Source organism: Cupressus sempervirens, chromosome 11, assembly GCF_028749045.1.
Source record: "Cupressus sempervirens isolate cs-2001-9-10 chromosome 11, ASM2874904v1, whole genome shotgun sequence".
Classification (NCBI taxonomy): Eukaryota; Viridiplantae; Streptophyta; class Pinopsida; order Cupressales; family Cupressaceae; genus Cupressus; species Cupressus sempervirens.
The window spans coordinates 585,793,194-585,812,533 of record NC_143128.1 but is presented as its reverse complement, the minus strand read 5'-3'; the positions used below and the strand labels follow the sequence as shown (position 1 = coordinate 585,812,533).

At 34.8% G+C, this 19,340-nt stretch overlaps 1 protein-coding gene across 2 annotated transcripts; it reads left to right on the top strand.

The window, feature by feature from the left end:
- Positions 1-14,523: 14,523 nt before the first annotated feature.
- On the top strand, positions 14,524-18,714 carry LOC149531010 (actin-like). Of its 2 annotated transcripts, XM_089808801.1 has the most exons (6): positions 14,524-14,722; positions 16,347-16,382; positions 16,874-16,944; positions 17,115-17,508; positions 17,609-18,222; positions 18,367-18,714. In XM_089808801.1, exons 3-6 carry the CDS (start codon positions 16,885-16,887, stop codon positions 18,430-18,432), a joined length of 1,134 nt encoding a protein of 377 aa, XP_089664927.1. In that variant the 5' UTR covers positions 14,524-14,722; positions 16,347-16,382; positions 16,874-16,884; the 3' UTR covers positions 18,433-18,714. The 2 variants fall into 2 exon arrangements, with proteins under 2 accessions (XP_089664927.1, XP_089664926.1); XM_089808800.1 differs by lacking the exon at positions 16,347-16,382.
- The last annotated feature ends 626 nt before the right edge of the window (positions 18,715-19,340 follow it).

Genomic DNA, 19,340 nt, shown 5'->3' with positions numbered 1-19,340 from the left:
GTTGAGGACACACATCATACCAAACATGCTAACCATATCAACATATGGAAATGTTGCAATACCAAGCACTTTGGATCAAAGTAATATTATATTGTTGCAATTGAACAACTAAAAGAGAAGTCTCAACATAGAAAGAAGCCCATAACTCACTCATATATTTACATAACCTCTAAAAGTTGAGCTAAATCAAAATACATATATTCCTTTATCAAACACACACAATTGCATGTTTAGATATTTAATATAAAATCTATACTAGACCAATGAACTCATTGAACTTCACAAGAAAATTGTCACAGATAGAGAAAACTGTTGACACTAATTACAACACATCTCTCAAATATGTGGGAATACATCTTATAAGAACATATTTTAACATTATCCCAACACAAATAATATATAATCAACATCATGTATTGGAGGAGAGAATTAGTTTTCCCTTACAATTAATCCAACTGTCATGTTTGATGGAAGGAGATATGGATTTGGATATTAATCTAAATTTCCATGAAGAATAAATAGAATTGATAAGATTCACATATGAATGTTGTCGATTATATTGATTTTTATTAAGTTCACCTTTTGCTATCCAGTGGTTGGGAAGTGATAGACAAAGATGAACTGATCTTCATTCTTGCAAAAAAACTATTGCACTACAATTCTGATGATGTGATTACACCTTTCTTACCTATTGATATGAAATGAAACTCATTTATAACGTTAGTTCCATTATAAAATAATATCATCATATTTGATATCCCTATTTTCCTAACTGGATATCCTATATTCTATTTCAAGCAACTACATAATATTAAATATCTTGTTGTATTGTAGATTTGTTAGGATTTATGAACCTACTTAACTTCTATTATATGGTCCACCTATACCTGACACATATATCACTCATCATTTTTAATTAGTGACTAATATTTTCTCTATTATTAAGTATCCTTCTTTTATCAATTATAATTAAAAAGATTATCCTTAGAGCTAGGTTTTGCCAATTTCTTGGATTAGTGGGATAATCTTCTTATAAAAAATGAGCCCGAGCTAAGAAGAGTATCACTTTTATTGCCTCTTTTATTAAAATACATGATAGAGTTTAGATGTAAATTCTGTTCATATTTTAATAATGAATTTTCTTCCTATTTTAATTTTGTCTCATGATTCCTATGCTTACAATACGATACGTTTCACTTGAGTTTTATTCCCAATATGCCCAGATCATAGGGACCAAAACTTTCAAGATTAATTCAAATTATAATACTCAACACTATACATAGTTAGTTTTTCTACATTATATGCATCTTAATTTCCTTTACCAAATGAACTTTTTCATAAAATAAAATCAATCTGAAGAGAGACAAAAATTGATTACATCCAAAGCATAAACTATATTGATATAAGGAGCATTACATATGAACCTTCAAGGGTTACATATAAATATAACTATATAGACTTATTTACATTTTTATAATATGTTAAAAAGTTACCAATTCTATAGAGGATGATACATAGCTTCAACATTAATGCTTTAAAAATTGTTAACATTATCATCCTATAAATAGCTACAAAACCTTTAGCCAGGAATCAAAATGGAGGCCAAAACAATAAGTATGAAAAAACCTTGATTGACAAGGAAGCTAAAAAAAAAAATGCTTTTGATACCCAAAAAGCTTTGGCATAGCTCTAAGTGATGACCATAGGATCCCAAAAAAAAAGGAGAAGGAGATCTAACAAAGACAAAAGCTAGGTCACTAGAGAAGATCTAAAACACTAAAATTAAGAACAAGATCCCAGTACAAAGATGTGAAAATTGTCCCAAGACCCAATATAATATGATAACTAATAAAACCACTTAGAATATAAAACCTACATCCAACATATCACTGGACCTAATTCTCCTCCTTCTTCACACATACCATTATGATTTCTGAAGCTTCCTTAATATTTGTCACCCAACACTCTAGAGCAAAGACATACGCAATCCTTTCTTTGTTGGACTTGTATAAATTTTGGAGAATGAACTCTAAATCATTGAGATTTTCCAAATCCACCCCTAGTTCAATGTATGCAGAATGCATATTCAAAAAAATTTGAAGTCATTATGTGTTCTTCTCCTCCATGATCCCCCTCTAGCACAGTAGGAAGAAAATGTTGGCTTCAATCTTTAATCATTCCTAAAAAAATAGAACATTGTTCCTAATTGACAGGATAGGATGCTTATAAACATTTGCTAGCCCTAAATCTCTTGGCAAAATTATCAATTGTTAACAACATATGACTATACAATTTCTTAATGCAACATGAGCAAGGAAAATAAAGAATTAGAGGAGCTTAAATTTTGAACAAGATAATAAAATGGGAGAAAGGAAACATGATTTATGACAAGGTAATTGAAGGAGTAGGCAAAATTAAATTTTAAAAAAAAATGATAATTAAGAAAACAAAATGCAATTTTATAAAGGTTTGAAAATGAGTAGAAAAAGGAGCAAGAGTGGATACAAAGGGATCAACAAATTAGAGAAAAATAGCTAGAGGTGGTAACAAGGGCTTTATAAAATAAATGAGCTTGACTTGTCTAATCTCCCACTTTTTTTAGCACCTTTGTTGCAATAAGTAAATTGTAGCAAATGTGTAGTTAAATAACACCTTTAAATCCTTTATTTTCTAGGATTAAAGTGGAAGATTTCTTGACCTTAGGTTATGTTTATAAATGCTCTAATACTTACTTTTAAAAATGTAGTCCTATGTGTTAATACTAATGTTTTTCATAGTGATTGAAGGGCCAATTAGACAATTATAGTGTTGGAATTCTTTAGAATAACTGAGAGGTGGGGGGTGTGAATCAATTATCCAAGGTCCAGATGTACAAATAAAACTTTTCAATGCTTAGTAGACCCATACCCATAAAACTTTGTCATGCATGCAATCATTAGATCATATAATACTTAAACTTTTTAGGGTACCCTCCTAGGTCAAAACAACTTTGCAAAAATGTAAACATGAAACATCATAAGAACATTTGCACAATTTGACACAAGGATTTTACATGGAAACCCAATTTGGAAAAATCCACCAGTAACATGCTACTAATTCTCACTCTTCTAAAGTGATGCCCTGTGAAAGGCCAACTTTGCAGATTGCAGATCTATGTTTTAATCCTCCATTCTTCTTGGCATTCACACACTTAAGCTCTGATAGCTTGTTCACCCTTCAAGCATTCATACTCTTAAGCCTTCTTGCTTTGCATGCCAACTACAATCACTTATGTTCGGCTACTAAATGAAGTGATACCCTAGACTCCTTGTCTTCCTTAAATTCTCACACATGACAACCTTTTCTTTTGACCAGCTATCTCTATAAATAAAGAATTTAGATCCTTTGTCGCTTAACCACAATCATCCATTTTAGGGTTAGGTAGGATTCAATGAATCTACCCACTTTTTCATTTGGTTCCTCTAGAAACTTCTTCTACAATCTTCCTTGAATTCTCCTCAAAATGGTTTACCTTGAATTATGTGTCACCAGCTCATCATAGTTATCTTCCACATGGTTCACATAATTCAAGAAAACAAAATAGTCAGCTGAGATTAGTCAAATCTTCTATTTAACACTGTTTATTGTCACTTGACATCTATATTGTTCTGTCACTCAACCAACACTAGTTCACTTGGCAAACACTAAAGTTTATTGATGCTCGGCACCAACTAAACTTTACTCAACATATGCTAACAATCACTTGACTTGCATTGTTTTTCATCTTTGCTTGACACCTCTTATTTTTCTCTCGACTTCTAGTGATTTTTGCTCGGCTTACACTAACTGCTTGGCATAAAATTTTCTTAGTTAACCTTATTTGAGTCTTAACTTGAGTAATCTTTCATTTCAAACTTTAAGTAGATAAACAATACACTATAGTATCAATGTCTTGCTTGGTCTTAGTGCTTCTTTTACATACCAAATAACTCAACCTTTCTCTAGGTGCTATTATTATCTCCTCTTTTCAAATCCTCTTCATTAATCAACTAAATTATAGCTTTCAGACCAAAAAGAAAATGTCTCACCAGCAGGTAGTAAGTTTGACATCATTGAAAAAATAATGATTGTTCCATTACAAGTTCTTCACTTCAAAACAATTTTATATCAACAATCTCCCTCTTTGGCATTGATGGCAAACCAATACCAACAACAATACCAAAAAGAAAATAATAGCTTTGAAATTTCTCCCTCTATCAGTATATCCTTCCTCTGTATAGGGTAATGTGAGATTTGTCAAGTTCCTTCAATGTATCTTCTCCCTTTGACTCTTTCTATTTATTGCTCCATCTTTCTTATATCTCTCTCTCTCTTTAGAGTATCTCTACTTATCTCTATCAATACTTATATCTCTCTATACTTATTTCTCCCTCATTATTATATTTAATTCTTATATTCAGGTATTCTATCTCCTTCTTTGAAAACAATGCCAAAGACTTGTCATTTTTGTATACAGATATAATCAATTCAAGTTCTCCCTCTGTCAATCTGCATGTGACTGTAAATCTTCTAATTCAACTCCTTCATTAATTTAGGTAACTCCTAAAGTAATATCTATTGGATCAAGTTGTAAGATACAACATTCAACTCAGTTGATGCAGGGCACTACTCATGCTTCTTAAGTAGCCTTGGATAGGAGTATCACCCCTTATTTACCTCTAGGATATTCATGTGCATCCTTAGGTAAAGCTTTTGTGAATATATCAGGTATATGTTCTCATCCTTAATTCTTTGCCTTGAACTAACTCTCTCAAGTAATGATACTTGATTGCAATGTGCTTAGTCTTTGTGTGCATCATAGGGTTCTTTGATATGTTTATAACACTTGTATTATCACAATAAAGTACCATAGGTTCAGTGATTTCCTCTTTCATACCTTTCAGTAGTTGTTTGATCCATACCACATTTGTACAATTTACTATAGCAGCCACATATTCAACTTTAGTAGTAGATTGAGATATGCAATTTTGTTTCTTGTTGGTCTAGGTGACTAACCTCTTTCCTAAGAAAAATGCTCCACCGCTTGTGCTCTTTCTGTCATCAATGTTTCCAACCCAATCAACATTTGTATAGGCTCTCAACTCAATATTTTCATTTTTGTTATAGTATAGACCACAATCTTCTATTCCTTTCAGATATCTCATAATTCTCTTAAAAAACATCAAATGATTTTCCTCAGGATTTACAAAAAATCTTGCAATAATCTCAACAATTAATGCAATGTCAGGTCTACTATGCACTACATATTGCAGCTTGTACAATGTTTGATTCACATCAAAAAAATCATCATTCTTTGACAATTTGTGTCCTATCACCATAGGTGTGTTAACTATTTTTTAATCTTCCAATCCAAAAGTTTTCTATATTTCTTTCACATACTTAGACTGAGTGATGTATATACCATATTTCATCTGATATACTTGTAAACCAACAAAGAACTTGATCTCTCCAAACATACACATCTCAAATTCTTTCTTCATTTCATTTGCAAATTCCTTACATAATGTATCTTGACCTCCAAATATGATATCATCAAAAAAAAAAATCAGCTAGTAAAATACCTTTACCTCCTTCTATCTTCAAGTATAAGTTGTTGTTATCATCAGTCTTCTCAAAACCAATCTTCACGAGATAATTGTGAAGCCTTTCATACCATGCTTGTGGGGCTTGCTTTAAACCATATAAATATTTGTGTAGTCTACATACCATGTTCTTATTGTTAGCATCAACAAATCCTTTAGGTTTTTGTATGTAAACCTCTTCTTCTAATATACCATTTAGAAATGTTGACTTCACATCCATTTGATAGCTTTGAAACCTTTATATGCAGAGTAAGCAAATAGAGTTCTTACTCCTTTCAATCTTGCAATGGAGGCAAATGTTTCTCCATAGTTTATTCCTTCTTCTCATGCATACCCTTTGCAAACTAATCTTGCCTTATTTGTTGTGACTTCACCATTTTCATCTAACTTGTTTTTGTATGCCCACTTGGTTCCAATCACATTCTTGTCCTCTGGTCTGGAAACTAGAGTCCATGTCTTGTTCTTCTCAATACAATCAATCTCTTCTTTCATGGCTTTACTCTAGTCCTCATTTTCTAAGGCATCTTTCATTGTCTTAGGCTCCTGCATGCTCAACAAACATGTATCACTTCTCAGTCTATTTCTTGTCATTGGTCTGGCATCTTTATTACTAATAATTTGTGTAGTAGGGTGATGTCTTTTGACATACTTTGACAATCTTGGTTTTACTCTTCTTTCTTCAATAGGTATGTCAACTTCAAAATCACTATGTACTTCTCTATTAGGTAACTCAACATCTCTGTCATGTACACTTATCTCAGAATCAGAATGTGCCTCAACTTCTATCTGCAGCTCGACTCCTAATTGTAACTTGGTTCCTGAATGCAACTCAATATTCATTGTATGTGACTCAGTAGTCATATAAACTTGTTGTTGATTTACAACTTGGTTTACATCATCTTTATCAACAGGCATACCTTCATAAAAATATACAGAGGATTTGTACTCTTCAGGTTCCTTCATAGGTTCAGCATCATGTACCTTTGTATATTCATCAAACTTCACATTTACACTTTCCACAACTTTGTTAGTATTAGTATTTAAACACTTATAAGATTTACTTCTTGTGAAATAGCCAAGGAATATACCTTCTTCACTTTTAGCATCTAATTTACCATTCCTGAAATCTTTAAGAATGTAGCACTTGCTTCCAAATACCTTAAAATATTTTACATTGGGTGAGTATCCATACCATAATTCAAAAGGTGTTGGATGAGTATCTTTCTTGACCAATACATAGTTCAAAGTATAGACAACTGTACTTACAACTTCTTTTCAATATTTCAAAGAAACATTCTTCTCCATTATGAGTGTTCTAGCACAATCCATTACAGATATGTTCCTCCTTTCAACAATTCCATTTTTTGGAGCGGTCCTATGTGCAGTAGTCTGTCTCTTGATTTCTTTATCATTATAGAACATCTCAAACTCATTTGATGTAAATTCTCCACCTCCGTCAGATCTTGGACATTTCAAGCTTTTGCCTATCTCCTTTTCAACTCTAGTTGGGTACCACTTAAACATTTGATTGCATCAGATTTTTGTTTTAGAAACATAACTATTATCATCCTAGAATAATCATCAACAAATAGGGTAATGTACTTGTCACCTTTGTAGCTTTTTACGTCAATTGGTCCACACAAATCATTATGAACAATTTCTAGAATTTCTTTAGAGGTGTGAGTCTTACTTTTAAAACTAGATTTTGTCACCTTGCCTAACTGACATTATTTGCAAATCATATTTTCAAGTTTTTTTAGTGTAGGCAAACCTTTAACTCTTTTCATGTTATTGATACCTACCAAGTTATCAAAGTTCACATGACATAACCTCTTGTGTCATAGCCACACATCATAAAATTCTACAGCAAGACAAGTAGTATCATTCATATCAAGATAAAATAGATTACCTCTAGTTTGATCACCTTTCCCAATTAGTTTTCCATCAATGTCATAGATCTTTGCTATCTTGTTCTCAAACTCAACTTTGCAACCTAAACTATTCAGTTGTGACACACTCAACAAGTTATAGTTAAGTCCTACATAATAAGCATTGTTACACATGATCTTTTATGTGAGTTTGATTGATCCTTTTCCTTTTATTAGACAAGGTGCATCATTACCAAACCTCACACTATTTGCATCATAATAATCAAGAGTAATGAACTTACTTTTATCTCTAGTCATGTGATGTGAATACCCACTATCAATGATCCATCTGTCACTCTTGTTCACATAAGATACTAGTGCAGTTGCCTCATCTTCATCATAATCATCCTTAATTGCAATATACACCACTTCATCATCATGGTTGTCTAATCCATCTTTGGTTTTCTGTTCAACAATATAGCAAGATTTATTTCCTTTGTCTTTGTAATCTTTGTTGTGCTCATCTCTATTACGTATGTATTTATCTCCACTTCTATTGTTCTTCTTCTTTAGACATTTAGCAACAATATGACCAACCTCATCGCAATTAAAACACGTGATAGGTAACTTACCTTTGAATTTGCCTTTGCCTCTGTGAAATCTCCTTGCCAACAATGCTTCAAGATGTTCTACATCCTTCTCATCTATATCACTAACACTAGAAACATATTTGACCTTTTTCTTCTTTTCTTTAGGTTCTTTTAATGACAGTTTAGCTGTGAAAGCAGATTCAACATTCTTAGATTTGAAATTATCAAAATTAGAGAGTTCAAAGGCAGTGAGTCTACTATCAATCCTTCAAGAGTTGGATTTACTAGGTGTGCACCTTAGTTCTTGTATGGTAGAGACTCTAATAGCATAGATGGGCAATAGGGTTCTCATTACTTTGTTGATCACAGTCTCATCTTCAATCTTACCAATTGCTCCTCTAATAGCATTAACTATTTCTTTTACTCTGGCACAATATTGAACTATATTCTTACCTTCTTGCATTCTCATATCATTAAACTTACCTCTTAAACTTTCATATTTGGCTCTCAACACATTTTTATCTCTTCCACAGATCTTTTCTATAACATTCCACATCTTCTTAGCAGTATCACATTCTTTGATGTCATCAAACTTGGTGTATCTTAGGGCATATGTAATTTCTAACATAGCCTGATTATGTTGTTTCTTCTTTTTCAGATCCTTAATAGTTAGGGCTCCAGTAGGGTTAACATGCTTAGTGGTGATGGTAGATTATACACGGTCTCCAAGTTTGACTAGATGTAGCTTCATCAGACTTTGCCATGCAAGGAAGTTCTCCTTGTTAAGCTTGGGTACCTCTCTTTTGGACATCTTGATCTTTTTCTTCTGGTACCTTCAAAATAGTCCTCTTAAGTACTATGACTCTGATACCAATTATTGGAATTCTTTAGAATAACTGAGAGGGGGGGGGGGGAGGTGAATCAGTTATCCAAGGTCTAGATGTACAAATAAAACTTTTTAATTCTCACTAGACCCATATCCATAAAACGTTGTCACGCATGCATCCATTATATCATACAATACTTAAACTTTGTAGGTTATTGTCCTAGGTCAAAATAACTTGACGTAAATGTAAACATTAAACATCATAAGAACATTCACATAATTTAACACAAGGATTTTACATGGAAACCCGATTTGGGAAAAACCACCAGTAACATGCTACCAATTCTCACTCTTCTGAAGTGATGCCTTGTGAAAGGCCAACCTTGCAGATTATAGATCTATGTTTCAGTCCTCCATTCTACTTGGCATTCACACACTTCAGCTATGATAGGTTGTTCACCCTTCAAACATTCATACTCTTAAGCCTTCTTACTTTGCACGCCAACTGCAATCACCTTTGTTCGGCCACTAAATGAAGCAATACCTTAGACTCTTTTTCTCCTTAGGTTCTCACACATGAAAACCTTTACTTCTAACTATCTATCTCTGCAAATAGAGAATTTAGATTTTTTTCCACTTAACCATAATCGTCCATTTTAGGGTTAGGTAGGATAAGATAGGATTCAATGAATCTACCCACTTTTCCATTTAGTTCCTCTAGAAACTTCTTCTACAATCTTCCTTGAATTCACCTCAAAATAGTTTACCTTGAATTATGTGCCACCAACTCATCATAATTATCTTCCACATGCTTCACATAATTCAAGAAAACAAAATAGTCAGCTTAGATTTGTCAAATCTTCAATTTAACATTGTTTGTTATCACTCGACATCTATATAGTTCTATCACTCGACCAACCCTAGTTCATTTGAAAAACACTAAAGTTTACTGATGCTCGACACCAACTAAACTTGGCATATACTAACAATCACTCAGTTTAAACTATTTTTCATCTTTTCTTGGCACCTCTTATTTTTTGCTCGGCTTCTAGTGATTTCTGCTTGGCTTGCACTAACTGCTCGACAAGGCTTGGCAGACACTTTTCTTACTTAACCTTCTTTGAGTCTTAACTTGAGTAATCTTTCATTTTAGACTTTAATTAGATAAACAGTACTCTATAATATCAATATCTTACTTGGTCTTAATGCTTCTTTTACATACCAAATAACTCAACCTTTCTCTAGGTGCTATTGTTATCTCCTCTTTTCAAATCCTCTTCATCAATCAACTAAATGATAGCTTTTAGACCAAAAAGCAATTCTCTCACCAAAAAGTAGCAGGTTTGACATCATTGACAAAATAATGACCGTTCCATTATAGGTTCTTCACTTCAAAACAATCTTATATCAACATATAGGTGTTAAAAGGGAGCAAGAGAGGATACAAAAGGGATCAATATCTCATTAAAAAAAAAGCTAGAGGTGGTAAGAAGGGCTTTGTAAATATAAAGAGGCTTGACATGGGATGTAGTGCAAGGCAGGAGGTGTCCTAGCCCCCATCAAATAACCACACAATGAAAACACAACACAAGATACAAGATCTAATACTAAATCAACTCTTTATACATAAAACAATTGATTATATGCAATGTGACAGGCTGTAAAGCTTTTCTAGTTATGACCAAATATAAAGCAAATAATCATTTTGCAAGATCCAACCCAGACCCTATCTAGTCTCGATCTATAGTATAACAACTCTTTGGTAGAAACCTCCAACAAGATCTAAACTTGTGCTCGCAAGCCACCAAACAATCTCCTAGTTTGCCAAGCTACAACTACTAGCTCTACTCAACTTCGCTCGTCTCAGCTACTCAATGTTGAATGACAATGACTCAAGACTCCCCTAAACTCCCTACTTATACCCATCTAACCCATAAGTTGGCCTAGAGAGTTACAAATTAAATAAACTCTTATATTAAATGCATATCTAAGCCAGAAGTTGACTTGCAATAGCGATTAAATATGAAATGTTAACCCTCATGTTAACCAATAATAACCACATGATCGAGTACATCGGTCAACACTACATCTAATAATGACCAAGCATCCACCCTTCTCCAATTGAGTAACACTCCAGGTACTCTCCAAATCAACTATCGAGCACCACTCCAAGAACTCCAAAGTAGTCACCAAGTAAACCCACAATGCTCTTGCATCAAACTCCCTAAGTAAATAGAAAAGTGTCTCCTACACTTTGATTCCCAAAGAAAATTTTGCACCCAATTTCATCTTCACCAAATATTTCAAATCCATCAGGGACAAGAGAAACAATATGCAAATCATCCACATTTGCATTATTCCTTCAAACACCAAAATCGCCTGAATCACTACTAACCAATCAGTATGCCACTTATCACATCCATTCATATCAGCAACAAGTGCACTCAACTCCACATCCACAATGATATGTAGATCAACACATGCTAAACTCACGACACCAATGATCTCATTGCTCACAACAAGATGCTCTGCAACATGCAAATCATCACCTGCAATAATCTTATCATTCATGACCAAGTGCTCTGCAATTTCCATGTTAGACTCAACCAACTGATCATGAAAATCAATCTCCATCCTAGCATCAACATGGTTAGGAACCTTTTGAGGAACAACCACAAGTTGCTCTACAGGTTTCACATGATACTCCACAAACTGATCAACAAAACCAACCTCTACCTCGATCTTGCCATGCCCTCTTCATTCTCGAACAAGTCTCCTTTAAATGACCAAACAACTCTTCTAGATTGGTAAAATCCAATTCCAATAATACACAACTTCCTTCTTTTGTTCCTCAACTCGTTTAGACAAAGCAACATCCACTCAACCAATCACCTCATTTATCCTCGTCTCCACCACATTATAGAGATTTGCAATCATCTCAGGGTCCAATCTTCTTGGAGGAATCTTCTAAGATCTTTGTAAACCCTTTGCAACAAATCCCACCCAGGCAACTTGTGACAAACCTAAATTGTTTGCAAGTTAGATCGCAACTTGCCACCTTGTATGAACAACCAAAAATAAATCACAAGTCCAGGAACATAGATATGCAATACAAATCATACAAACTCGCTGTGATCATGCTCCAACAAGATCAACCTTCCATCTTCACAACCATTTCTTTATGTCAAGATCCATCCACAAGTCCTCTGCAATTGTAAGTTAGAACCACAATCCACTACTTCACAACCAATATATCTAGGACTCCAGAAAGAGATATCCACCACAAGATCAACCTTCGTTCTGATAATCTCCAACTAGATCAAACCTTCACTCAATCAAGGTTATGGTGCAAACTACCTCTCATTCGACAATCTATCCACATGCTAAGGAAAAATCACTCTTATACCACTTGATGTAGTACAAAGCAAGAGAATCCCCAAAGGAGATGTCCTAGCCCCCAAAAAAAAACCATACAATGGAAACACAACACAAGATACAAGTTTTGATACCAAACTCAACTCTTTATTCATAAAACAACCGATTACATGCAATGTGTCAAACTGTAAGACCTTCTTAGTTACGACCAAATATAAAGCAAAGAGTTCAACAAGATCCTTCAAGATCCAACCCAAAACCCTAGCTAGTCCAAATATGTAGCACAACAACACTCTAGCGGAAACCTCCAGCAAGATCTAAACTTGTGCTTGCAAGCCACCAAACAATCTCCTTGTTTCCGAAGCCGCAACTACTAGCTCTACTCAACTTCGATCCTCTCAATTATTCCATGTTGAATGACAATGACTTAAGACCCCTAAACCCCCTACTTATACTAAACTAAGCCACAAGTCAGCCTAGCAAGTTACAAATTAAATAAACCCTTACATTAGATACATATTTAAGCCACAAGTTGGCTCACAACAAACATTGAATACAAAATGTTAACCCACGATAACCATACAACCAAGTATCTCGGTCAATGCTACACCTAATGATGACTGAGCATCCACCATTCTTCAAGTGAGTAACACTCCAAGTACTCTCCAAAGCAACTACCAAGCACCCCTTCAAGAATTCCAAAGTACTCACCGAGTTAACCCATGATGCTCCTGCATCAACATGTCTTTTTCAATGCCCACTTTTTTTTTGGTACCTTTGTTCTGACAAGTGAATTGTGAAAAAGGTGGAGTTAAAGAACAACTTTGAAACCTTGCTTTGTTAGGATTAAAGTGGACGACTTCTTTGACCTTAAGTTAAGCCCCTCTTTGTTTCTACAAATTATATGAACATATTTCAAGAACACCAAAAAATATGCAATCCTAGGTGCTAATACTAATTTTTTTTCTTAGTATGTTGAGGGCCAACTAGAAAACTACAAGCGAGAGTTGACTTGGGAAAGCAATAATTTAATTTTAAATAAGGTAGAGGAAAGTATGCTCATTAATTTGTCCAATTTACATAATCAAATTTATGATTTGATCAAGATGGGAAAATAGGCGAGGTTAGAGTTTAGGTCAAACCAAAGGGAGTAGGTGAAAACTAGAGATTATGTTGGATATAGTGATAGAATCCATCCAATCAAAGCTTAAACCACATATGTCACTATGACTAAGTGAGTACAAATTGAATATAAAAATGTAAAGTAGCACATATATACATTTAAAAAATAAAAATAAAATTCTTAAAGAAAAAACTAGTAGCTTGTGAAACACAAATAAATCTAAAAGTAATAAAAGCTAAATAAAATACAAAAATAATGATTGCATGTATTAATACAACTTCATCATAAAACATCTGTAAAAAGATTCCAATTTGTCAAGCAAAGCAATACATACACAACAAAAATCCAATAATAAAAGGTAACACTTAGAAGCGAGATCTTTTCCTAAGGTGATCAACTACACCATCAATGAAACACTATAGGAATTCTATATTCTCAAAGAAATCAATACCTACACAATCAAGGACTAATTAACTGAAGGTGACACTTAGAAATGGGGCCTTTGAAACACCTAGGGTTCTCAATGACACCATGCATTAAAAAACTTGTAGGAATCATAAATATTCTCACAAAAATCAACAACTAAACAATGAAAAACCTTCTAAATTGAAGGTGACAAGTATAATAAAAATGGGACCTTTGAAATGCCTAGGGTGCTCAACTAGACCATGTTCCATTTCCCATGATGCTGTAACACTTGGTATTTTGCAATGGATGGAGGTCATGAAAGCTATGGTCCCATTGATAAGAGGGAGGGGCCACAAAACACTAGCATGGTCGGCTAACTTGAGATATAAACAACAAACAATGGGGTCGTATGGGACTAGTAGTTAGAACACAACACCCTGGAGTGACGGGGCCGTAAAGACTTAAACCCCCCGGACCCACACGTAGCCGCCCGGATGACGTGGCTCCAACGATGAGGGAGGAAAAAGGTTTAAACGGACGACCCAGATCAACGATGGTGGAGGAAACGAACGGTCGCGATGGCTGAAAGGCTGCCAAGCTTTCTTTTCCGAGCTTTATGAAAAATATTAAAAAATTGTTTCCGCCTATTTTTTATGTCCACTCCAGCTCTATCGAATTTGTATTTAATTTCATTTGAGTTTTATTTTGGGTTATTTCAGTTTAAATTTATCAAACCGAATGCGCAGTGTGTTCTGACGGTGCATTCGCATTGCCTTGCATTTTGCCAGTGCTTTGAACAAGAGAAAGAAAGATCTCTCCTTTTCTTCTCTTGTGCAGCGGAAAAGATCCAGACAAGGATTTCTTCACTTCTTCGACAAGGATTTCTTTTCGTCCCAGTTCAATCCAGCAAGGTATGCTTTTCTTCGCTTTCTCTCTTTTCATTTGAATATTGGGTTCGACTGATTCCATGGCGGTTTAGATCGGATCTGATCCTGCTTCTCTTCTTGGTCTGTTTGCATATGGGCATTGTTTTTGCTTCTCTTTTGTTGTTCTGTTTCTTTACGGTGCCCCTTTTTGGTGCTTTTCGAGTCGCTGAGTATGATAAGTTCGGTGGGTTTTGCTCAGAATCTTCGGATATGAGTTTGGTTGGGTTTTTAAAGTGTAAAAGTGATTTAGGTGTCTGGATCTCAAAGTATGCTTGCTTTTCTGGCTTACTTGACGTAGATCGGTAGCCTTTTTATTAGGTTTTGATGCTCAGACTCTTAGATCTAACCCCGAGGGCATTGGATTGGTTTTTGGATCCTCCCTGTTACTCCGGTTTGTTGTTTAAGAAAGGTTGGAAAAATATTTAAACCTTTCTATTATAATCGCCGGATTTTGTGGTTTCTTTTTGTGTTATCGTGCTTTTTCCTTTTATTTGGGCAAGTTTCTTTCTTTTTTTCAGTCCTTTCTGGTACATCTATGTCGGATCTAGTAAACCGGAACATAGGATTTTCTTGGGGGTTTACTTGTGCTTTCATATCCATTTACACCGAACTTAGATGATGAGATTTCTTGGATTTAATATACTGGCATTTATCTTCTCGTGATCAGGATATAAATTACAGTAATACATTTGCAAATGCATGTCTCTCTTTTAAAGTGCATTTACAACAATTCTATCTATTTTATACAAGCTTTAACTATCTGTCATTTTTCAAATTTGTAGGCTATCTGTTGAGGTTGTTATAATTGATATCCATCACTTTCATAGATGATTAAGTTTTCGAATTCTGTTAGAATATTTTAATGTTATAATGGTGTACTGTAACTTACTGGTCACATATAAGGTAGGTACAGGTAGAAATTTAGTTTGGATCGTTTTCGGGTGCATTGATTTAGTCGCGATCCTTTTATACTGGTGAAAGTGGTGGTGTGTTCATAGTAGCTGTCTTTGGTTCTTCAATTGAATTTGTGAACCATCCCGATTTCTGATCACCTTCATCTTTCTGTTTATCAGTCCTAATAATCTTTTATCTTTAATTTCCCGAATCTCTATCATCTTCATCTTTCTGTTCCTAGTGGTGGAATAGGAGTATAGTTTCAGATGGCTGTGGTTCATTTTGCTTGTTACATATTATTGTAAGCACCATTTGCACTATTCTTAATATTATATGTAAGGTCATTTTTTGAGCCACCGTTATATGTTGATTTGAGCTAACTTCAAAAGCTGGGCATTTATGCATCCCTGTGCTTGAAGTGAACTGTATCATGCATGAAGTCAATCAGATACACTAAGGTTGGCGTTGTTGATGCCTTGTTTACCAAGAAATACATGACAGTCTTGGGGAAGTTGCATTTTGAAAAACCGATTGGGGTCAACTAAGATAAAAACTGCACCTCTAACTTGAATTGTAATTAAATCTTTAGTTAGAACCGCTCTTTGATCAATCTATTCTTGCACACTCTTTAGGCAAACTTCCCTTGCGAAAAATGGCTCCATGGCAATATACACTGGACAAACTGCTAATTGTAACTTTATTTATTTGATGACAGATTTTAACTTTTTAAGGGGGCAATTACCTGTAACCTGTAAGGCCATTTTCTCAAGCCATTTTCATAAATCAGTATTTTCTTAAGGTCAAGCAAATAGAGTATGAAGTTACTATAGATTTTTGTATGTTTTGCATGATTTTTGTTTTGTACCTACCATGTTGTCTCTCATCCTGTTTCATTCTTTGCTTCCGCTTGTATTTGCATGTGGTTTGCCTTCCAAGGAGATGTTTTAGAAATTGACACTTTAGTCTCTTACACGTTTGATCCCTATATTTTCCATATTTGTTATATAAGCCTTTCTCTTAAAAGGCACGCTTGTGCAGAACAGGTTTAGTTTCTTGTTATCTTTAGTAAAGGTTTGTTTCAGTACCATCCAAATCATTTTCATTGCTGTAGTCATCTTAATTTACAATAATCGAGGATAGACTTTCTCAAAGTATTTATCTTCTTTATTCTAGCTGTTTTGGAATTGATCTTTTGCCGTAAATGATGTATTCAGTCTGATATGTTCTGTTTCACCCCTTCAGGTATCTAAAGAATGGCTGACGCTGAGGATATTCAGCCTCTTGTCTGTGACAATGGAACCGGAATGGTCAAGGTAAGTGCTAGACCTGTAGTTTGTGCTTTGCACATAGGTCTTCGTAATCCATTTTTTGTTTGTTGATGTTTTGTCTTGTAAATGAGCATTCGAATCATGGTTTCTACAATTATCTTGAATTATTGTGCCCTGTGGACTATGTTTGATTTCTTTTCATTATTTCTTCTTAGGCTGGATTTGCAGGAGATGATGCTCCAAGGGCAGTGTTCCCAAGTATTGTTGGTAGACCACGTCACACGGGTGTTATGGTTGGTATGGGGCAGAAAGACGCTTATGTTGGTGATGAGGCCCAATCAAAAAGAGGTATTCTGACATTGAAATATCCTATTGAGCATGGTATTGTCAGCAACTGGGATGACATGGAAAAGATTTGGCATCATACATTCTACAATGAGCTTCGAGTAGCTCCAGAAGAACATCCTGTACTTCTTACTGAAGCCCCGTTGAACCCTAAGGCAAACAGGGAAAAGATGACACAGATAATGTTCGAGACATTTAATGTCCCTGCTATGTATGTTGCTATTCAGGCTGTTCTGTCTCTGTATGCAAGTGGTCGTACTACTGGTGAGTTTCAAGTTGCCCCATTTAGGTTCAGCTTCTTTAAACTATAAATAATTGAGTATCATTGAAAATCACAATGACTACAATGCACTTTTTCTTTCAGGTATTGTGCTGGATTCTGGTGACGGTGTTAGTCACACCGTGCCAATTTATGAAGGATATGCCCTGCCTCATGCTATTCTTAGGTTGGATCTTGCTGGTCGAGATTTGACTGATGCATTGATGAAGATCCTTACTGAGAGAGGGTATTCATTCACAACTACTGCAGAGCGAGAAATTGTTCGTGATGTTAAGGAGAAGCTTGCTTATGTGGCTCTTGACTATGAACAGGAGCTTGAAACAGCCAAGGGAAGTTCTTCGATTGACAAAAGTTATGAACTTCCTGATGGGCAGGTGATTACTATTGGTGCTGAGCGTTTCAGATGCCCTGAAGTGCTATTCCAGCCATCCCTAATTGGGATGGAAGCTGCTGGTATTCACGAAACAACCTATAATTCTATCATGAAGTGTGATGTGGATATCAGGAAGGATCTTTATGGAAACATTGTTCTGAGTGGAGGCTCTACAATGTTCCCTGGTATTGCTGATAGAATGAGCAAGGAGATCACTGCTCTCGCTCCCAGCAGTATGAAAATCAAGGTTGTTGCTCCTCCTGAGAGAAAGTACAGTGTCTGGATTGGAGGGTCTATTTTGGCATCGCTCAGCACATTTCAACAAGTAAGTCATGTTTGTTTTCCTGGCAAAAGTTTTCTTTCATATTCATTGCTTGGTAGGAGTGGATGTGTCTTTCTTATATTGATTATGATTTGATTTAATTGCCATTTTGTTTTTTTTATCTTAACTTTAATTCCTTGGGTGCAGATGTGGATTGCTAAGAGCGAGTATGATGAATCGGGCCCATCTATTGTTCACCGAAAATGTTTCTAGACACAGTGGTTATGTTGCTCTATTTGTTTGCGAAGAGTATTTTAGATAGTACTTGCTTGAGATGTTGGCGACATTGGTAAAGATATTCAGTTTATTTTTTATCTAAGGTTTTAGAGAGTATATCTGTGTAAGTAGAGATGCTTTGAAGCATAATTTGTGGCACTTGTGTCACAGTTATTTGTGTTTGTATGGCTACAAGTGACCATAGATCTGTTTACCATTTTTTGATTTGAACCATGTAATGTTATGATGCAAGAAGTACCTTTTGAACATTCTGTTGAATGTTGTGATGTTGAATTTCATGCTAAAATGTCAGTAGATTGTCATTCGAACTTCCAGTGTACTTCTAATGAAACTTTTTGTTAAAAATTCAATGTGATATGCAATTGGACTATATTTGCGAACTAGCATAGAAAAGTGTTCAATTTAAAAAAAAACAAACTTTTTAAGTTGACTGGGTCTTCTTGAAGGATATTTTAGAATAATTTGGAATATGCTTCTCAGAACTTGCTGTAATTACATGGTTTATAGACAGAATTTGCTTTCTGATTTAGAAAGTGAAATTGATTTGTTGTTTAGATAGTGAATTTGTTTTGGTTAAAGTGCAATCTGGTTCTTGTTTATCTGATTTAGGAAGCGAGTTATGATCCAATGACTCGAATAAATCCACAACAATATTCCCTGATTACTGACCTATTGATTTCAGCCTTTGGAGTGATACTTGCTGCTACGCTGCGTAGATTGTTTTAAAAACTGCTGTTGGATTTTATGTAGAGGTTCTGAAGTTTCTACTTGTGAAACGCATCCAAAAGGATCTGTTCTACATAAAATGCACTTAGTCAATTAGCTACGCTTCACCGAAAATGCACTTAGTCAATTGCGAGTTTTACATAGCAGCAGTAGGACGC